Genomic DNA, 23,454 nt, shown 5'->3' with positions numbered 1-23,454 from the left:
AGCACTGGTGAAAGACATTTAGGCTGTTCAAATAGCTTGACAACCGAGACATATATATGTAGATATTTCATACACATTTTTATATCTTAATGCCATATCGGTCATTTTATGTTTAGGAAATAAATGTTAATAATGTTTCTCTATGTTTATCTTGTACTATTGTAATTTCTCTAAGTTAAGCCCTGTAATAGTCTACAGATATACAATCTAATAAAGATTTCACAGAAATCATCATTTCCAATAGTGTGTTGATAGCATGTCAGGAAAAAATCACAGAACCAAAAATCTGGTTCCCATTATTATGTAACATAATCACCACTGTAATGATTACTGTAAAACAATGTTCAATTAGTTCCAATGATCACAGAACACAGAACCAAAAGGTATTTCCCATAAACTTTCAAATCACAATGCCTAAAAAGTTAATGCTTGTTCAGTTTTTATATTCCTTCTTTCTTTCTGTGTCATATTTGAAGATGACAAGAGTTCTGAGACTGGTGACAGTGTGTGGGAGGAGGTGTGGCAGGAGGTGACCCCGGGGACGGAGGCGGGACTGCGCCTGTACCTGACGGAGATCGTGGATCTGCTCTACACCTCCCTGGAGTCGCAGCTCTGGAGCACCAAGGCCCAGGCCGCGGCTGCCATGAGCACCGTGGCCAGCAAACTTGGCTCAAACCTCGGATCTCCACACCTGGGGGTCGTCCTCAAAGCCCTGCTCACTGGGCTGCAGGGACGCACGTGGGAGGGAAAGGTAGAGTTTTTAATCGGAGAATTGGAAAAAGGAAGAATGTGTGCAATTTTGGAAATGCTTGATAATCGTGCTTCAGGGGTGGAACATAGCTCAGTGGTAGAGTGCTCACTTGAGGTGCAGTAGGCATAAAATCAGTCACCCACTGTGGACCCATTGGGGGGAGGGAGGGGAGAGGGGAGCTAAGGTTTGGCATCTCACAACACATCTGTTTTATCAAACGTCCCAGTATGCACTGTCATGTATGTAAGAAAGTACATAAAAAGATCCCTTGCTACTATTCAATAACAGCAGCTTTTGTGGTAGCAATGGGTTTTCTCTTTCATTAACTAGACCAAGTGCCACGATAACTATATACTTTAAAAATATATCTTTCCTTGTAGGATCCATATATTTATTATGATATATGGTGATGGGTTACTGTCAGTTTATAATTGTCAATATGTATTTGTTATTGGTGATGAGATTAATGTATAAATTACACTCAGCTTTGACTATTGTAAATCTGTATCTGTTAACCATTATGCTGATATTAATTTTTTTTAATTTTTTTTATTAATTTCAAGGAATCTCTCCTACAAGCTTTATCTACTGTTTGTACATCCTGCAAGTAAGTATTTATTTAAACAAAACAGTAATGGTGAACTGTCTTAAATATTATAAAATATTCATACCATATTTAGTGATACTTACACAAGCATTGCCTTGGATATCACTAATTTGGGCAAAGCATCTATTTTTGTTTGTTCTGAGTACAGTGAAGTCTTGTTTTATTGCCTATAATGTAATTACCATTTGGGAGAATGGGGGATCATTTATGCTTCTATCTTGTGATGGGTTGTAAATATTCAGAAATTAATTTTAAGTTATTTTATGCTAAAAAAGGCTGAATATTTCAGTTGTTTTGAATAGATTTGACATAGTAGTATCCAGGTTTATACTTAATTTGGACATTTATTTGGGGAACAGCTTTTATCTCTGTGACTAACAAAAAGCCTGATGTTTGAGAATACCATAGTGAAGTATTATGTGTTAATACCTAATCATGTGGAAAATGGACAGTTCCATAATATTCAATATTGTAATTATGCACTAAAACACTGGTGTTTAATCAAATATTTCATGTTAAAACATAATGAAATAGGCAGTTTGATGACCAATATATTATACATACATGTGTTTGTGTGAGGAAGTGCTGATTAGCTTAGTTATTATTCAAATCTACTGATTATGTTAAGTATCTCCATGTTGTACATTTCAACAAGAAATCATCTGAATATGTAAATTCGACTCTTTTTTCTTTTTGTAGAGAAGCAATCACAAAAGGTCAAGCGGGTCAAGCAACAATAGAAGAGGTATGTTTTGTCACTGGTTTAATTCAGCTGTTTGTATCATTACTAAGAGTCATGGAAAAAAAACCCGAATCAGGGCACAATAATATACGGTATTCACTGGATTGACTTAGAGGACACATGTAAATGAAAAAGGACACTTTTTCTTGTAATGTGAGAAAGACCACTGCCCCCGTAATCTTTTCTAGTTATTGGCCATTTTATCAGGATTGTTGAAGTTGTGTTAAAAGAATTTATCCTGCAACCACAGTTTGTAGTGAAAAATCAGGATGACTGTTTAAGGAATGTTATAAACTGTTGCTAACAATTTACGTGACGTAAGCCTGACTCAACTTGTGTACTTCGGATTAGAATTATCGAGGGATTTTTTATATTGATTTCAGTATGGTATGTGAAAATAACATTTTGTGTCATGGTAAACATAACAAAATATATTTTATGAATTAAGACTTTTATAACAGGTTAATTCCATGGGATGTTGACTTTATTCTGTTCGGGTCAAATGGTGAATTTTGTCCTCACAGAGTTCTCCATATTTATCTTTACATGATGAAGCTGATATTCTATTCGTTAATCTGTTATTATTTATGTAAAACAGAGAAGCAGGTTCAGAAAAGTTTTCATAGTTTTAGATTATTGATGCTGTGTTAAGAAAAGCAAGTTTAATGTAGTTTTTCTCTTGTAGATTGTGGAGGCTGTGTTAAAAGAATGTAAGAAAGAGAAGCCTGCCTACAGGATTGAAGCTCTGAAGTGTCTCAGTGAGATTCTGGAAACATACAACATAGACAGATTTGCAGACGTCTGGGAAATCGTTGACCCCATCATACAGAAGGTAAGTTATGAACTAATTTTGATTTACAATGTCACTACAAATTGAAATCCAAACCATGTTTGTAATAGACGTAAAACAGTCAATATAACAATAGACCTTATTTTCAGTCTATATTTTAATGAACTTCATAATATATGGATGAAAATTGTCCAGATTTTTATGGAATTCCAGATGATTTTAGTGCTACTGGAAACCAGGACCCATGCTTATAAAACTTTTAAAAGTCTAGACTGAAGTCTCTAACTATAATAGGTCTTGAAACTTTAACATCATAACAAAGCACACAAAGTGCATGCATGAGATGCCATTAAAATTTTGTGTCTAGACTCTAAAGTTTTATAAGCACAGATCTTGTTCTTGTCTTTTATCTTTGATGAAAAAGCTCCAAAGTAACTCCAACCATCCATCCAGCTGTCCAATAGCCGATGATTAATTAATGTGGTCTAGTGGTGGTGTTAAACAAAACAAAACAAACTTTCCATCCATTTGATACAGTAACAGTTGAAAAATTACTGAAACTTGTGTAATTTCCCAGTATAGGTAGAACTAAACCAAATAATTTCGGGCTGGGTCAAAGAGAAGTGAACACCACAAGTCCTGTGATTGGTTATAAATGTGAGTGTGTTGGTTGTAAACAAAATTAGTTTCATCTGGGCTAAAAATGTATGCAATTTTATTTCATCTAGTACCACTGTGTCAAATAGCTGTGTGCTTGGAACACGTACAAAAAAGGACTCAAATTTTGTGCGAAATTAGGGGTGTTTTTAAATCATCTGGTTATACCAAAAATGATCCATGAAAGGTACCATTTTCTTCAATTAATACTTTGGGGTAGGGGTTGTAGTACTGATATTTATGGGTCATAGTTTGGTTGATATATTGCATATATACAGTGAAACTCCTCTAAACCGGACACCCATGGGACCAAGACAATTGTCCGGTATTAAGAGGGATTCGGTTTCAGGAGGTTTAGTTCTGTACTGTTTTAAAAAGATACTCTGTAAAACGTCCGGTTTTGAGGGAATTCCGGTTTACAGAGGGTCCAGTCTTGAGAGGTTTCACTGTATAGTGTTTTTAAGCACAAACGTTAACATGGTCGCCTATGGGATTTTATTTGGTATAGTACAACCTATAACATATTGTCTTGTGTTTGTTCCAGAGTAAGAGTTCTGCGAAGGACCAGGATGAGGATATGTCCAGTGCAACCAATGAGGCCATGAAGGACTGCGTGTACGCCACTGTGGGACAGACGTGGCCCACAACACTGGAGACTCAAGGTACATAGTGTGTCATCTTTTAGGTTTGGCTTTAACACGATAAAAGATCATCAACAGATAACATGATTAGGAAGGAAGAAAATGTTTCATTTAACAATGCACTCAACACATTTTATTTAAGGTTATATGGCATCAGACATATGGTTAAGGACCACACATATTGAGAGAGGAAACCTGCTGTCGCCACTTCATAGGCTACTCTTTTCAATTAGCAGCAAGGGATATTTTATGTGCACCATCCCACAGATAGTACATACCACAGCCTTTGTTACACCAGTTATGGAGCACTAGCTAGAATGAGAAATAGCCCAATGGGTCCACAAACGGGGATTGATCCTAGACCGTGCATCAAGCGAACACTTTACCACTTGGCTACGTTCCGCCCCAGATAACATGATTAGGTACAAAAATGTATAAAAATTGTGAATGTTATATGTATGTTGGTTACTAGTGTTGGGAATCAGATAACATTTTGTGGTTGATCATCAATTTTCATGCACTGATCAGTCATCAATCAAATAGTTATTTGTACTTTGGAGTTCTAAATCTTTTTACCACTTTATGTTTTTTGAACATTAAAACTTTTAAATGACTGTTGGACAAAATAATTTAAATGTTTAGGTATTTGCTATGGTGTTAATTTATAAGTCCATCAAGTACCATTGATCTAGAAGGGAAATTCTTTGTATTGTATTTGGTTGTACTAAACCATGAAACTTGGACTCGGTTAATTAGTCTAACCATATGTCTGATGCCATATAACTGTAAATGTGTTGAGTGTGTCGTTAAATAAAACATTTCTTTCAGTTAATTAGTCAAATGGTTCCAGTGACCAATACTTGATATACATGATTTGTCTTTTCTATAGTTATACTTGCTATAGTATATGCTTTTATGTATCTAGTATCTTACTGTGGAGAGTATCTGTAATATTAGAAGCAGTTCTTTGACAGTTGACGTTATATTGTTATTTATTTTTAATATCTCTCACTAATTGCATATTGTAAATAAAAAGACACCGAAACCAAAACGAGGAACTAAATGTCATATGATCGGATCAGTTGGGCCAGGCTCATTGGAAGAGTTTAGCCATTTTCACTGTCTGTTGGGAATTGGGAATATGCAATTGGTAAGAGGTCAGAATAAGTATCATTAAAAGATAAAACGATCCAAGTTTTGTCCAATTTGTTTGTTACAAAATATGTGACAGTATGATTGTTAGAGCAATATTTATTTTGACTCCATGTCTAACAGATATTGTTTTAATCAACTTCTGGTTGGTTCCTGTGTGTGTCATCTGTTCCTGTTGTTTTGTGTATTTTCAGTAAAGTTCCAGACAGGTGTCAGTCTTGAGCTCTGCACAGCCATTCCTCTCAACACGTGGAGAGTTCAGGTCACCATCCTCAAGGCAATCAACAAGTTTGTCGACAGGTACATATTTGATCAATTTAATGTCATTTCCTCAAGGCAATCAACAAGTTTGTCAACAGGTACACAGGCCTCATGCGAGGTCAAAATCATAGGGCGAAGTCACTTCTCTCTCAAACTTTAGAGAGGGCGAAGTTTTTAACAACAGTTATCTTAATACAGGTGCAACTTTTACAATCTGTATTTTTTTTTTTTTTTTTTTTTTTTGCTTACCGTCTGTACTGCTAATTGATGAATATGTGCTCTATAGGTGTGTTTTTAATCACCTTTCCACATGTCACCTTCTTTAGAAATAATGAAATGTAATTGAAAAGCACTAATTTAACCGTTTAGAATTCATTTTCTTACAAGTTTGTCTTCTCATTTCATTTAATACCTACTCCATATGCAGAGTATTTCCTAGTAGATTAATCTACCATGGTCAAGCTTAGATTACCCAGAGGCAATTAAATCCGTTCCACCGTCACAGTTTCTTAATTGATACACTGTGGAGTTGTAAGACTGAATGGGTACTAGTATTCGTGAAGGTGTGAACATTGCTTATCTGCTGCATCTTGTCACTTTTGTTTACAATTAAAAAAATGTTTAAAGAATTTAATTTAAGTGGCCGTTGGGTGTGTAGGACAGGTCACCGCTGTTTTATAATTTTGACATCTATTTTGTATGTTGAATTTATTCATTATGACAAAGTCTACATAAAACTAGTTAATTACTCCCAACTATTAGTGCCAGACACGGGCGTTGTCTGAGCTAGACTGTCTATCTACGAGTCTGTCGCATGATATTGTGGCACCAGTGTCTCTTCAAACTCTCACACTTCACACTTAATTATTATCTGTGAATAGGTGTTCCTCAAGTTCAAGGCCGAACCCTGAGGCGAACATGCTCGAAACCTTCGTGGTACATGATCATGTTAAAGCCTTATCGGAACAGATCAAGTTCTTCACCATTCATCCGTGATTCTGTACATTGCAAGTGATGGCTATTTTTAAAAAGGCAACACAGATTTCGCCTTACGGTGACTAGTACGGCAAAGTCAGGCTGGTTAGAGCAAAGTTTGGGCTCACTTCGCCCGGTCGGGTGAACCCTGGTACATATTTGATCAATTTAATGTCATATCCTCAAAGCAATCAACAAGTTTGTCAACAGGTACATATTTGATAAACTTAATGTCATATCCTCAAGGCAATCAACAAGTTTATTGACAGGTACATATTTGATAAACTTAATGTCATATCCTCAAGGCAATCAATAGCACCCCTGCTTATGAGTTTTAAAATAAATATTAATACATTTTTATGTGACATAGATTAGTGACAAAGGCAAAAAGATGATCTACTCTAAATGCTTATTCGAGATTGTAATTTTTTTAATGACAGAGGTCTTCTAAGTTCACCTGGAAACACATGTCATGGCCTTTGATTGATTAATAATGGATCATTGTTTGTTACAGTTTTATTAATTTTATGACACAAGTATTCATCACACAATTAAATACAACACTTTTAGTATTTATTTATTTATAGTAAATATTGAGCCATCTTTTCTTGGACTCACAATTATATGACTTATATTTTTGCACCCACTATTGCATTTGTCAAAATTGATCATTTAAGGAATACGTTACAAGTTTTATACAACTTAACTATAGAATAATAGCCCAAACTATTTTACACTGCCTAATAACTAGGGACAGTGTGTTTATACATTTGACACTGGTTTGTGGTTTAACTGTGAGTTTGTGCTGTGCAGGTTGTGTGGTCTGGACAGCGATGATAACGAACATGGAGCTGCGGTGGAAAGGGTCATCCAGACCATTGTGGCCGCTGTCATACCGTCACTAGGTGAGTCCGTAGGAGCCTGTCTGTCTGTCTGGCCATCTGTCCCAATATAGTTTATGGGCTGTTTTTTCTCAATGCCTCAAGATATTGAGCTGAAATGTAGTGTATAGCTTTGTCAAGTACTGTTACAGATCAAGTTTGACTTTGTTAGTAACTTACTTATTTTTGACTAAGTTATGGCCCTTGAACTTAGGAGATACGAAAATGTGTTGAGCCTGTTATTGCTTAGGAGTAGTCTCAGAATGCTTGTTTTAGTTAATGACAGTACTAGAGCACATTGATTTATTGACCCTTTTATATCATGACAGCTCACAACACATGATCAATTCAATTACATTGTGGACGCGATGGCAAACTGTGCACAACTATTTGTTTAATGACACAAAAATTAATTGAATGTGAGACATTTGCCAGAGGTTCTAGAATATGGTGGCCTGATGCCCGAGGCCAGTGGATTTTAGATTCAGGCCACTAAAAATTACTTCATGCAATCCTGATGACCAAGGGTCAAAACAACATTTTAAAAATCTACAACGCTACGATCATAGAAAAACAAAACGAAATATCTACAAGTTAATTCTTTCGTTTTGCTGTCACATGCAATATTTCAATAACAAATACTTGCCCACCAGTAATCTTTCACCCATCCATGACATTAATATACCTACCGATGAAAATTTATTCAAGTTATAAAGTGTAAACATCGAAAACAAAAAATGCATGTTTTTCTTTACACTGGAACCCAAAGATTTGTTACTCTAATACTAATAGTAATACTGTTGGGGGTTTTTTGGGGGGTGAACTGTTAAAGTTCTAAAATATGAAATACACTAAAACATTTTGAAAACTTAGCTGTGATACTTAGTTAATAATGTTTGTTTTTGTTGTTTTTCAGGTAACATGAAATACACTGTGATACGTTCTGAAAGCCTAGCTGTGATAGAGATAGTTCTTAAGAAGCTCACAGGTATGTTTATGTGTCGTCTTCAATCATCTGTCACATAACACACCAGTCATACGTAGCCTAAAATAATTAGTGGGAGCAGTAAAAAAATTAACAAATAACAAAACCAATTCAGGCACTGCAATATAGGGTCTTCTCTGCTAGGCAAAAATTACACTTTTAAAATAAAATGGGACTTTAAAATAATTTTTCTGTTGACACAACCCCCCACCCCTCCCCCACACACTTTACTAGATACAGACTAAACACTAGCATTACATGATACAATGAAACCTGCCTAAACCAGACCCTGAACTATCCGAAATTCTGTCAAGTTTCCTTGTCCCAAATTTTCTAAATTCTAAAATGTGAACCTCTAAACACAGGATCCTTACAGAATTGGATAGATATTAGGTCCTCAGCATGATCCGGTTTAGACAGGTTTCACTGTATTAATATGTAGTCACTGTGCCTCTTAGCATCAGGTTTGTTCTTAAAATGTTTTAATACAACTGCTGATAAAAGCTGATATTTGAACTTAAAAACATGATGACCAGAAAGTGTATACGGGATGCTGTTAGAATGAGAAGAACATTAGTAGTCAAAGAGGGACAACATGTTATAAAATAACTATAGGTAAAATAATCCAACTAAATGTGTATTTGCATACATGCATTCAATTGCCATTTGATTTATGCAAGATGCAATTTTGTAAAAAAAAAAAAAAAAAAAAAAATCCCCCAAACCATTTATATTGTAACATGGCTTCTGAACCTTATTACATTAATCCCCTCCCACCCACATTGACTAGCCAAACACAATTTAAAGGAAACATGTCACGTAAACCATATTTGGCACCAACCATGTACAATTAATTATAAATTGAATCACCTAAAAAAAAAAATTATAAAAAATTAATTACTTAAAATATCTCCATAAAAGAACCCCAGATACGAGCTCTTAGCGGAAATTGCCGATCTTTAATGAGCAGGGCAATCACGAGGTCCGTGACGTCAGAGACGCGTCGCTTGATCTGACGCCTTACACTTAAAAGCATTAGTCCGTACCACGCATAAAGAATCTAAGACTTGCACAGCTTACCAAAACAATGAGTGTTCGTTCGCAAAACGTTTTGCCGTATCAATATGAGCTGTTAGTAAATGAAGAAAGACACACATTTACTTACAACAGTGATACTGAAGAAAAAACGGATAGCGAGTCGGAGGGTGGAGAAACTGATGGTGCCAGACCAGACCGGTCGACCAATTTACAGCCCGGAGCCCGAAAGTAACCCGGAGACAAAACCAAAACTCGGATGCTAATGCCGAGGTGTATACTGTTCATATTTAGCATAAAGATACACCTCGATATGATGTATTTAAATATGTAAAAAAATATATATGTAGGACAAACATTTTTGGGTGGGTTTTTTTAAAAAATATCGCATTTTTTATGTTCGGGCTGTACATAATGAAATCTGTATGCACAGTGTAAACAAACGCTCTAATTTACGACAAGGCGCTTCACTTTAATTAACCTGACTTGTAAAACAACATAAATGACTTGAGAGTATAATCAACTTTTAAACTAAATATATTTCTATTTGCATCAATAGAACGAAATGGGGTTATAGTATTTTTCATTCATAAAAAAAAGTAGCATATTATTAGGCCTATTGGTTGGGTGCGTTAGAGTAAAAACGACCACTCACGATACCCAAGTGATAATTTTCTTTTCTTTGGTACTACGTAATTGGTCAGTTTTGTAATTTTAGATGGGAAAGTCTACTTAATCAGGGTTTTACAGCATTATTTACAGTAATGAAGCAGGGCGGCTGATAATGTCCATTAACATTGTACTATAGTCGCGACAGGTTACGCCACAATACCCTGTGATCTTAAAAAAACTGGCACGTATTTTGTACGTATGTCTAGACCGTGGTAATCACTTACCTGGTCGATACCCTGCAATATACACCTGCCAATCAGGAATCACATGTGCAGGCCACGGAAAGAAAGGACCAATTAACTAAAACAACACTCCGATTCTCAAGTCAGCCCGTGGATGAAACATAATAGTTATTTCGACACCGACAGTAGTGGTTTATTTTGTATTGAACTTCGTGTTGCTTTGGGGCTTCGGGCGATGAGGAACGTTTTTGTGACGATTAAAGACATTATTTAAAATTATTATTGTTTTCTACACGTTTTTTAAAAACATATTTAAATACATCGTACTGAGATGTATCCTCATGCCAAATCCCATGTTTGTATATGCCATATTTAATTACTTATTGACGTTTCCTTCTTCGGACGGTGAATACAGATTTTGTTATGTAGGCCTACAGCCCTAACATAAAAATCTTTTTTTTTCCAAAAAAATAAATAAATAAAAAATTCTACATTTTTGTTTTAACATATATAAATACATCATGCTGAGGTGTATCTTTGTGCCAAATATGTACAATGTACACCTCGGCATTCGCAACCGAGTACTGTATTTGTCTCCGGGTAACGTTCGGGCTCCGGGCTGTAAATAGGCTGACACCAAAGTACTATGCGGTGTTGGTGTCCAATCTTTTCTTTTGCGATAAAATACACGCGTCTTTCTTCGGATACAATCCTTTGGAAAACCATAAAAAGACAATCCCGATCGTTTAAAGTGTTTATTTTTACACCCAAAGGCCGCGCAGTACGGCACTGTTGGACTGAAAAGATCGTAAGCCCCTTACTCCATATATAAACAGTTAACAACAATGGAAGAGTACAGCGGCTCTGACGTCACTTCCCTTTTTTTTCCGAACGCTCACGAAGAAATATGCATAAATCGTACTTTGATACTGATTAGCGTAATTTCTTCATTTTAAGTTAACTACACGTATTTTATTATTATAAAGTTATTTGTATATTATTTTTATATCATTTTTCTTTTAAAATGAGCTATAATATGGTCTCGTGTCATGTTTCCTTTAAACAGTGTGTTTAAAAAAAAAAGTATCAAGTGTGCATAACATAATATTAAACCTTGAGTTTTATATCTGGTAAAACTGTCATTACTTCTAAAATCTTTTATAATTTTTACAGAAGCAAATCGACTGGAGACAATATCAACTTCTAGAGAACAACTTGTACAGGAGTTGTCTACCCTTTCTCAAGATGGCGTGTGGGACGTTCGAGAGAAAGCCAGCAAAGTTCTTAGTATGGTGGATGTGACTTCTTGATGAAAGTTGAGAAAAACCATCAATGAAAGTTGAATATTGCAAAGAATGTTTTTGTTTGATGTGATTTAATCTGAATAAAAACAGATGCCATTGACATTGGGTTAGATCATCATGGTAGATGACTTGCCTAGTTTCACCTCATGTTTGGAACTTATAAATAAAATATTATGTAGGCATTCCCAATAGTACTGTGTTGGTGTGAACATAAAACAGCTGTTTTAATTACTGCATCATTGGGCTCCAATGTCCTTATACAATTTTAGAGTCTAGACTCTAAACTCTAATAGTCTCAGACTCTAATGCGATACAAATATAGAGATTTGATTCTAGACTTTAAAGTTGTAGAAGTGCAGAGCCAGATGCAACAGAAACAGATCTGTTACGCTATGTTTCTGGGGCCATGTTGTGTGTCTGCTGGATTTATTCTTAATTACTTTGTGTGGTTACAAAAATCATTAATTTACTTGGGCTTGAGCTTGTTGAACTTTTAAAGATACCATCTCCATATATTACATTGTTTCATAAAGTGAAATACAAACACAACTACAGTGTTAAGAAACATGTACACTTTCTATATTGATGTATGTGCTAATTATGATTAAAAAAAAAGAAGTTTTATTAAGACTTAAAAGTCGCAGTGGATTGAAGCAGGTACTGAACCGAATACCTAGCAGTTTTAAGTGTCATACTTTAACTTTATTTCCCATATGGCTAAGATATCCATGGTAAAAATATGTTAATATATAATTGCAGTGTGCAGATTGATTCTAAAGCCACCGATTGGCTGGTTTACAAATGAAGTCATTTGGTTGGTTGTTCCTTGTGGCCGAAACTTTCACTTTCATTCATAAAATCTTTCCATTCCTGACTAAGTTTAAACATACATTATATAATCTACACATAAAAACTTCCACCGATTTGCTTCATAAAATGGTGTATTTTTATAAGCAGGTGGCTATTAGAATATAGAAAAATAATTACAAAAAAGTTATGTAATGATGTCACCAGATTTCAAAGGGTTTTTATGTTATTTTTTTAAAAGTTAAAAGTGATGAGTAATTGAAAAAATAACCAACTTGCTGTAAGCAGTTACAAATTATCTTTCCTTAGTAAATTAATGTTGTAAACCTGAGACTTTGGCTTGGGACAGATAATCTGTAATTCACATAGATAATTAATTATTCTTTAACTACGCCACCAAAGCTTAGTACATAATTAAATGTAACCGTGGAGATTCTGTGTTATAGGTAATAAAGTGAATATATCCGAGAGTGTAGCTTTAATAATTTTGGTGTAAACTGAAATTTGAAGGCTAAAATTATTTAACTGTATCCAGTTCGTCTGATATTAAACTTGAGAGTCCAGTTATAAGCAGGGATCCATTATCTAATCCAGGTAACTTCTTCCATATTTCTTTCATTCTTATTCTCATAAAAGCAAGATGTTTAGAAACTTTGACTTACCAGACTATGAGGAAAATCAAGCAAATATATATACATGTATGTCCAAAACCAAACTTAAATCACTTTTCTTTTTTACTAATTTTTAGATCATTACCTTGGTAACATAATAAGCAATCTTTCTAACCATCTTATTGTAGATTAAAACGGAATTTGGTAGAATGTGTTTATGTTTTTCTTCCTCTCTGTTTCTGTCCGATTGCGTGCAGTTCTGTTGTTTTTGTTATTGCAGTTTGTTCCAGTGTTTATAGTTGTAAAATGTGTTGGGAATAAAGTACATACATGGTCTGTTTCTAGTGTTATTGTCTATCACGCAAAGTAGTGATCCGTTGTGACAAAAGTTCGCTATTTAAAGTGAGGATGGGTTTAGTACTCTTTATCAAGACTTCTATATAAAATATCATAGATTCGTTCATTTATAATTATAATTATATTCGTACTCATATCCAATTAAGGTTTGAGCATGCTGTCCTGTCACACACCTCAGGACAGTGGGTTAGTGTGTTAGTGAGAGGAAAGGAAAGGAAATGGTTTATTTAACGACTTACTCCACACATTTTATTTACGGTTATATGGTGTCGGACATAATGGTTAAGGACCACACAGATATTGAGAGGAAACCCACTGTCGCTATTTCATAGGCTGCTATTTTTGATTAGCAGCAAGGGATCTTTTATCTGCACCATCCCATAGACAGGATAGCACAAACCACAGCCTTTGATGTACCAATCGTGGTGCACTGGCTGGAGCGAGAAATAGCCCAACGGGGATCGATCCCAAACCGACCGCACAAAGTGAGCGCTTTACCACTGGGCTATGTCTTGCCCCTGTTAGTGAGAGAGAAATCGGTGTAGACCTGCGCACTGAGTCATTAAAACGTGGTCTAAGTGGGAGCCAGGACCGGGATGCGAACCCAAAACCTAACAGTCTTGATGGCTTGACCTGACCAAGTCCACTTTAAATGTTCACTATTCAAAATGAAGGTGGATTCATTACTTTTTATCAAGACTTCTACAAATTAATTTAATGCTGTGGACAATCAAAGCTAAAAGAGACTTTTTGTTGAATAATTCTCATTTGGTTCAATTAAATGTTTAGCCAGATATGTTTAGATGACTACCAGTAAACTGCTGTGACAAGTAGTATGGGGATTAGGGTGTGTACACACACGGACCATAGAGGTGAGGATAAGGGATACCCCCATGCACTATTCCCTGTTACTGTTCTCAGAAGGCTAGAAATGCTGTATTAACACCTAAAGTACACAATTTTCTCATGGAAGCATGCCCAAAATCCCTCATAACAGGTTTGTTCCTTTAAATACATGTATTTTCATACCTCAGATCATGAAAGTGAAATGGCTGCCAACTTTCAAATACACTCCTTGTATGGGCCTTGGCATACATGCTTTCCACAATTTCCCAGTTATCAGCTGATGGTGAAGTCTCTAAACTGCTCAAGTGTGTGTGTGGGGTGGGTGGGGGGGTGGGGTGGATGTAACCCGGTGGTAAAGCACTTGCTTGGTGCATGGTCGGGGTGGGATCGATCCCTGTTAGTGGGCCCATTGGGATAGTTCTTGTCCCAGTCTGTACACCATGACCGGTATACCAAAGTCTGTGCTATGTGCTATCCTGTTGGTGGGGTGGTGCATATAAAACATCCCTTGGTACTAATGGGGAAAAAAAAAATGTTTTATTTAACGACACATTCAACACATTTTATTTACAGTTATATGGCGTCAGACATATTGTTAAGGACCACACAGATATTGAGAGTGGAAACTCGCTGTCGCCACTTCAAGGGCTACTCTTTTCGATTAGCAGCAAGGGATCTTTTACATGCACCATCCCACAGATGGGGTAGTACATACCACAGCCTTTGATATATACCAGTCGTGGTGTACTGGCTGGACTAATGGGAAAAAAGATAGTGGGTTTCCTCTCTAAGACTGTCAAAATTACCAAATGTTTCACATCCAATAGTCGACAGTGGTGTTGTTAAACAAAACAAACAAATTTTGCTCAAGTAATATCTCTCGTGTGCGGTTGACTTTAGACTATAGATCAACCAGGCATAAAAATATCAGTATTGGTGTCTCCGCAACCAGGCGTGGATCCAGGCAGAGGGAGGTGCCGAGATACACATGGCCCCATCGTCCCTTTTTCGCCGACTTCAAAGAAAAAACAAACAAAAGCCTGTTTAAAAAGCTCTTACCATGCTCAGCACCCCCCCCCCCCCCCACACACACACACACACTCACCCCTTCACAAATCATTGGATCAGCGCCTGCCAATTCATTTCCCCACTGTTTTGCTTAGAAACCATTTCTTTACAAACTAATACTTAAGATAATGAAGAAATCGGATGGCTTTTAGTTGGGTTTTTAAAAATTATAACATGTTGGCATTCTTTGCCAGTCGCATTTATTTTTAGCTGACATCTCATAAGTGTTGTACACTTCTGTCACACTGGTGCAAACACACTGTTATTTCTGAAGGTCTTTATTGACAAGTAGAAATTGATTCATGGTTTGGCTGTCCCCTGTGGTGGTGGTTTTCTTATTATACTGCAAATAAAAACATAAAAAGACATAAAGTTAACATAATAAGAACAAATTTTAGTATCTGATGAAATTTAATTAATTTTATCTAAAAAAGAAAAATGTTAATTTGTTTATGATAAAGTTAAAACGGCTATAATTAGTCTAGAACTTCCAAAAATGTTTCGTTGTAAAACCTGTGTTGAAATTAAATACATATTTGAACTGCACTATAATTTCTATATATATATATGTATATATTATTTTAATTATTATTGATTGATTTAATTATGTATTTATACTGTTAGAATATATGAAGGGTGTGTCTCCCCCTCCCCCCTCCCCCCCATTCAACCCCTGAGTTTAAAGTATTAGATAAAGATATGCTTCAACGCCAACGGAGCTTGACGCAGCTGCCTTTGATTTTTTCAGCAATAAACACCGCCAATAAACACTTTAAGAATGAGACAGTCTATTACGTCACGCACATAGGGGTGAACTACGCATTTTTGTATGTTACACGCGTATGCGCCTGTATTAAGAACATGTAGTAACTGTTGCATTTTTATAAATATATATAAATATAATAGAATTAGTTTATAGAATATTAAAGGGATATTTTTTTTTTAACGTACTTCCATAATTACATACTTAACCAATCTACCCCGTATGTAATAATAGACTCGTCAGTGCTCTCAATTAGCCTGGAGGTGATTTGACATTTCTGGCATGGACTGCGATCTGTTACATGATAGGTTTACAGAATTACAGTGTATCCATCGTTCTGTTGTTTTAACTATGTGCTTGACTCGAGGTAAATTTTAACCAGCCCCAATTTACTTCATTGGCACAAAAGTAAAACTATGATGAATTGACGACATACGCCGGGCCTGGACACCGTTTTTATTTATTGTCTCCACGTGACACGAGAGAGGGAAATACGAAGATCATTGTGAGAAATCACTCCGGGACGTCAACAATGGAAGATGGCGGTGCGAGACGAAGGCTACAGTTCTGCGATGAACATTACAAAAACAAAACTTTCTACATCGACGTTAAGACGAAATCCATGCGCAGCAGAGTTTCGTCCGCAGTTACACAACTCGGAGGTACGGTTGAAAGTTTTTTGTCCAAAGACATATTTATGTTCATAACTGACGCGAAAACTTCTCGCTTGCAAAACTGCTTGGCGAAGCAGAACCTAAATGTTAGTTCGACGACGGCCACCACATCGACTGATATTTCACTTTCAAACTATTCCGCGGCCGCTGGGACGGAGGGTCAGCATTTCTCGGGGGTGGGGAGCCAGAACGTTTCAGTGATGAGTCGGGGACGGGCCCTTCTAATGAAAGCCCGAGAAAACAGCAGCAAAGATTCCAAAAGTACCAATAATTCGGTGGATGGTCTCAATAGTTGCACTAGTTCTGCTGTTACAAAGGCATTTCAGATGGGGCTGAAAATTGAACATGCTATAAACTTTTTGAGAAAGTGTAAAAATGTTGGAGTTGCTTTTAAAGTGGGGAAAAAGCAAACAAATGAAGATTTGAGTGGTTTTGCACCTTTGAAGTGGGATGATAAAAACTTTATCAAATATGAAGACATGTCAAAACAGTACAGACCTATCTTCAGACAGTTGGAAAATATTCCAACATTGTACACCGAAAACTATGGCGGCTCGCCTTTCGATGGACCAACATTTTTGCACAAAGTTCAGTCAGAAACTACAGGGGTACGCAAAGAAATGAAAGGAAGAAAATTCACCAATGAAAAGGGTGGTTACTGTGAAATGTGTGCCATTTGGTTTACTAGAACATTAAAGGAACACATGTACTGTTCTGATCATGTGAAGTTTGTGAAAAACAAAGACAATTTCTCTACTCTGGACACCCTTGTTAGTCAGCTTCCAACTGTTAGCAACTTCCTGGCAAAGTTTGTTCCAAGCAGTGGCTTCAGTGTTGATAACAAAAACAATAATGATCAACCACCATCAGAAGTCGAAATGCTCCATAAATCTGACCCAACTTCTACAATCCATGAAAGCATGTGTGGACTGACAATAGAAAGTCATATTTCTGCAAACACTACAAGTTCTGATTCCAAAGAGTTGGTGTTTCCTAATAAGGAACCCATCCCTCTTCAAGATGTTACAGGTGATAAATTGTATGACAGTAATGTTATGAACATAGACACTGGCTCAACAGTATCTTCCGAACCCCTCAGTAAAGAACCCATCCCTCTTCAGGAGTTTACAGGTGGTAAATTGTTTGACAGTCATGTTCTGAACATTGATCCTGGGCCAAAAATGTTTTCTTCAGACTTTTCCCAGTCTGAATCGCCATCAACCGTTCTCAAAGACCTCCTGTCAAACTGGACATTACAGGACAGCACCAAACTTACCTCCAGTGTTGAAGAGCATCATCCTGAAACATTATGTAAGCTTCAAACAGTGAAGAATGATACTCCCACATTAACATGCCCTACTGTGCCCGGAGATTTAGAGAATTATTCAGGTACAACATGTAGCTATAGCAGCACTGGAATGCATGATAACATAGATCTGCCAATGTCTCTTGGAACTCCAATTTTGTCACTAGGTTGCCATGACGACAATACTACAAGTGATGTTGGTCAGTTGAAACTCAAGATGGTTTATGGAAATGGGGAATCGGTACCTCTTACACAAAAGTTCCGAAAGAAGTTAAGAAAAGTAAAACATAAAAATAAAGAGAACAGTAATATCTATTGTAGTCGCAAGACCAGTGACACGAAGTTGAAGCTGTTAAAAGTTTCAGTGACTCCGTTGCAGCAGAAATGTAATCTGAAGATGTTTTGGCAGGTGAGAAAGACGGGAGACTGTAAACTTGTGTTTAGTTCCAGGAAGCGCAAGAATGTCGGGAATGACTTACTCCAGGATAATAGAGATGGAGAGACTGAGAAAGACCTCCATAGTCGACGATTGAAGAGACAGCGACTTGTATTTTAAATTATTTTAAAGTGTGTTACTAGTGTGTAAGACTTTGAACAGTGAAGGCATTGAACCACATGCAGTATTGTTTTATGCATTTTTGTTTTAGTGGGTAATTTTAGAGATATTATGACTTTTTTTTTTAAATAGAAAAGGGGGAAATCAGTTTGCACCAACCGATTAACTTTTGATTATACAATCAGTTAGAATTATATGAACTTTCAAAAGGATTTGAAGTATTAGGACTATGCACCTCCATGTATAGTTGTTACAGGGACAGATCCTACAAATCAGTCATTTTACTTTTAATAGCTATTCAGTATCCGTTTTCTTTATACCCAAACATGCATTATTATACCCGTTCAGACATCTCAACTGTATAAACAAATTAAGTTAACATTTTCATATGCAGGCCTCTGAGAATTAAACATTTGCATAAACCATTTATGGGTTACACAAAAACAATTTTAGGTAACCCATTTTGTTTTTACGTAACACATCATGACCATGTAAATGATGACATATACTCAATGCATACGAAAAATATGTTACGTAAACTATACTTAAGCGTCACCAACTCGCAATTTTCAGAGGCCTAATATGGATATTTATAATAGATTGATCAGTAGAGCCCAACCCAATCAATTTTCAATTATAATCAGTTGCTGGAACATCTCTAATTAGCACATTAAAACAACTTTACAAGAGTCCACAGAATACTCACATATATATATATATATATATATATATATTATATTTTAAAATCAGTTATGCCTCTGTCCCCTTCACCAAATGGTAAAAGAGACCATTATAGCTGCACACAATGTATATTAAAAGCTTATCCATCCCCTTTAAACATGTACATACATGCCCCCCCCCCCCCCCCCCCCAATCATACCTTGTTTCCCTGCACTCGTACACCCCACCTTTTTATATTTTCTTGTCACCCTTTAACATGGCTCATAGACAGTGCCCAAAACACCCCCACCCCACCCACCCCCAGCTATTTGGTTTGCGGCTATGTCACCTGCATGGTCTAAAGGATTCCAGTGTTTATGAAACTTGAAAGTACACACACACACACACACTTAATCGTTTATATGTTTTAAAATCCATTTCATATAAAATATTGCACCATTATGAAAGACATCACAAAAGATTTATTGATGGTTTATATGTACATGTATTTTTAAATTAATAATTTGTACTGTTCAAACTTACAAAAGTTGTTTTCTAGTCAGAGATTTACATAATTTATGTTCAAAACTAGGCTTACAGCGTAATATACCAGTGATTTTTTGACCAGGACAGAGAATGTTGAAAGTTAATGTACAGGCAAAGGGCTTAATTGACGAAGCTCTTTTGAGCAAAAGCGCAGCATCCTTGCATATATCTAAGTTTCTTTTTGCATTGCACTGCATGATCGAAAGGTTGTAAAATGTTAGTGAATTAGGTGCCTGATGTCATATTTATTTATGTATTGATAAGTTATCAATCATATTTCATAATGCAGGGCTTGAACTTAAGAATTTGTCTTCCACAGCAATTTTTAAAAAGAATTCCATGAGTGAAACAGCCCACCAATGGCAATTTTGAGCCTGCCTGTGGCAATTTAAAAAAAAAAGAAGACATTTGCAGCAAATAAACATGATTAAAAGGTTATTTTGCTGTATGAAGACATTTCAAATGTGGAAATGTTAAATACTGGCAGTTAATGTACACCAGGTGTATACATTTTGCCATTGTTGAGTGGCTTTACCGCCGGCACAGTATGGCCATCAGTCATGATCTCTGCCTACGGCAATATATATCTCAACAACGGTAATTGCCATCGGTGCCATCGTTAAGTTTGAGCCCTATAATGTGTGATAGAAAAAAAAGACCTGTGATCTTTATGTTAATCTAATTGCTAGTATGATACTCATTTAGTCATATTTATGTGGGTTTTTTTTTTAAAGGCATCAGTTGTACAGATTCATTTAGCCATGTCATATGGACATCCTGTATTGTATCTTTTTTACTGATGTATTTAATATGTTTGTCCAACGAGAAAAAAGAACATTAGGCTGCAACTTTATACAAAATCAGGAATAATTTATTAGTCCCCTACTGGTTCAACCAGAGGGGACTATATGTTTATCTCTGTCATTCTGTCTGTCTGTACGGCAGTGATGTGTGTGTCCGTCCGTCTATCTGTCTACATATAGCTTTCTGGATGTGGTTTTTCCCCCAATGCCTCGGGATATTAAGTTAAAATTTTGTGTATAGCTTTATCATATACTACTACAGATCCAGTTTCAAATTCATGACCATTTACCTATTCTTGACAGAGTTATGGCCCTTGAACTTAGGAGATATGGAAATTTTGTTTCCCAGACTCAAGTGTGCCTCACTGTATTAAGATGAAATTTTGTGTATATCTTTATCATGTACTGTTACAGATCAAGTTTGATTTTCATGACAATTTATCCATTTTAGACAGTTATGACCGTTGAACTCAGGAGATACGAACATGTGTTTCCCAATTTAAAAAAAAAAAAAATTGATGTGTCTCAAGATATTAATGTGAAATTTTGTATATAGCTTTATCATATCTGAAAATCATAGATGAAGTTTAACTTTCATCTTTATGTCAATTTACCCCTTTTTCAGAGTTATGGCCCTTGAAATTGGAAAATAGGAACATTTTTGGACCTGGTAGGAGACATGTATTGCTTTAGTAGTAGTCTCAGAATGTTTGTGCTGGTTGGCACTCAAGATGCCAGAAATCTGTTAAAATTTTTAAAGTTACAATTGTGGACTCAATAAAATTAGATTGTACTCCGTTGATAACCTAGTTTCCATTGTGTTGATGAGTACCCTATTAAGTAAATGGTGCAGGGTGGGTGGGTGGTTACTATGTAGGTTTAATCATTCTTAAGCAAATATTTTATTTCTGTTAGTACATTGCACAAACATATATTCATTAGGATCCCTGGAACACATCTGTTAAAGTTATATTTCCTTGAAAATTATTAATATGTGGTTAATTTAAAAAATATTTTATTACTCAAAGACTAAATGTTGTAGCCACTTAGAATAAAAATTAGCAAATGGTTCATTTGACCCTGAGTAACCGAGTCCTGAGTAACACAGGCACATGTACACCGACTGAAAATAGTCTGTATTTACTGAGCCTACATGAGCCTGAATGTTCTGTACAAAATAAAATATTGAGGGAATATAATTCGTTTTTCTCTCTCTTTTTTGGGGGTGGGTGGGGGTTATTGACCAAAATAAAATAAAGACTATCAACAATCATCCTTTAGTGAAGGCTAAGTATCAATAAAAAATATTGAGAAAGAAATTGTGTACAAGAAATTTAAATAGTTTTCAGCAGAAAAATGGTTATGTCTGTGCTGACTGTCGGACATTAATGTACTAATTTGCATATTAATAGTGAGTTGATTTTACAACTTAAACTGTTGTAAAATAAATAAATAAACTATCTGGAATATACTGTAGAAAGCATGCACTCACAACAGGATGACTTTCTTCACTATTTCATGTTCGTAAATAGTTTTTAATTGTGATGTTTGAGGGAATAAATCTTCCATGAAATTTCTACAATGTCCTTTGTTCTTGAAGAGTGACATTGGTCATGGCAGTAGGTTAAAACTTGAAAAATTAAAGTTTGTTTTTCTTAATAAAAACCACTAGAGCACATTAATTAATTATCAGCTATAGTCTTTAAAGGAAACCCGCTACATTTTTTCTTTAGCATCAGAGGATCTTTTATATTAACTTTACCACAGACAAAAAAGCACATACCATGGTTTTTGATATACCAATCATTTGGCACTGGTTGGGATAGAGGAAAACAATCAAAGAATGGGTCCACTGAGAGGATTCGACCCTTTGACCCAAGTACACAAGTCAAGCACTCTACCAGCTGAGCCATATCCCACCCCTTAAATTATTAGTGTCAAAACTTGAAGCTACATTGTAAAACAAATCTCAGGTGGGGCTTTTGGGGGTGGGTGGGGCAGCACGCTCATTAACTTTTTTATTTTATGAGGCGTAAGTTAAAATGACTACTAGTAATGTGCATAGATATTGTTTAAGATGGGTGTTGCCTTTAATGGGTTGAGTCTTGAGCTGTGAAGTCTGTCTTGAATTAACATATGTTTCTTAGTTTTTATTAATTATTTTAAACACGGTGGTAAAACCATTTTAATGGCCGTTTTTGTTCTTTTGGCTATTTTAATTTTAATTTGAAATAAAGATAAAAATAGTTATGCCAGAAAAATATAACAGCTTTAAAGACAATTGTTTATTTATCATGGTAAACATTTACATAAACTAGCTGTTAATGAGATAATCGTGAAAATGTGCTCTCTTTTTTGACAGTTTTCAGAACATAGTCTAATTTCTTTAGGTATATTCTACATATTATGAATAATGGAAATGTATTGTTTTTAGTTTGATTGCTGACTTACGGGGTGTTTTTCAGGAGTTGGATGAATCTCTATTTAAAAAGTATTTGCTTCTATATGATATATATTTTGCACAGCAAATCATGTGTTAACATATGTTAGTATGATTTTTAAATGATTCTGAAAATTTAAAATATTTATCCATTTGATCAAATTATTATGAATTGTTTGCTTTTGAAATTTATGGACAAAGACAGTTTTTATATGTTAAAGAATCTTTTTGTTTACAGTAATTCTTTTACACAGTTTTAAGTTTTAATTAAATAACATTTTTTAATTATTTGCCATTAAATATGAAACATATATATATTTTTTTGCTACCTTTTGTTTTAATGTATGCAAACTGAGTGGTTAGACTGAGTCATGTCATTTGT

At 35.6% G+C, this 23,454-nt stretch overlaps 2 protein-coding genes across 2 annotated transcripts in view; both read left to right on the top strand.

Moving 5' to 3' along the window:
- The window catches only part of LOC121374259 (proteasome adapter and scaffold protein ECM29-like), a 58,757-nt gene extending 45,368 nt beyond the window's left edge, over positions 1-13,389 (top strand). The window contains exons 41-49 of the mRNA XM_041501287.1: positions 477-751; positions 1,315-1,358; positions 2,058-2,103; positions 2,786-2,932; positions 4,092-4,209; positions 5,535-5,640; positions 7,390-7,481; positions 8,374-8,445; positions 11,505-13,389. Of these exons, the coding sequence (XP_041357221.1) occupies positions 477-751; positions 1,315-1,358; positions 2,058-2,103; positions 2,786-2,932; positions 4,092-4,209; positions 5,535-5,640; positions 7,390-7,481; positions 8,374-8,445; positions 11,505-11,641 (1,037 nt within the window). The 3' untranslated portion in view covers positions 11,642-13,389. The remainder of the gene's footprint in view (positions 1-476; positions 752-1,314; positions 1,359-2,057; positions 2,104-2,785; positions 2,933-4,091; positions 4,210-5,534; positions 5,641-7,389; positions 7,482-8,373; positions 8,446-11,504) is intronic.
- A 2,973-nt stretch (positions 13,390-16,362) lies between these two features.
- Positions 16,363-19,452, top strand: LOC121376225. Its single transcript, XM_041504041.1, has one exon. It carries the CDS (start codon positions 16,620-16,622, stop codon positions 18,621-18,623), a length of 2,004 nt encoding a protein of 667 aa, XP_041359975.1. The 5' UTR covers positions 16,363-16,619; the 3' UTR covers positions 18,624-19,452.
- Positions 19,453-23,454: the final 4,002 nt, after the last annotated feature.

The sequence above is a fragment of the Gigantopelta aegis genome, chromosome 6 (genome assembly GCF_016097555.1).
Source record: "Gigantopelta aegis isolate Gae_Host chromosome 6, Gae_host_genome, whole genome shotgun sequence".
NCBI classification, from domain to species: Eukaryota; Metazoa; Mollusca; class Gastropoda; order Neomphalida; family Peltospiridae; genus Gigantopelta; species Gigantopelta aegis.
The sequence above is the reverse complement of the archived record's forward strand: the minus strand, read 5'-3'. Positions and strand labels throughout refer to the sequence as shown.

Excerpts from the sequence above, each read along its gene's own strand:
- LOC121376225 (XM_041504041.1), top strand. The coding sequence starts at position 16,620 with ATGGAAGATGGCGGTGCGAGACGAAGGCTACAGTTCTGCGATGAACAT.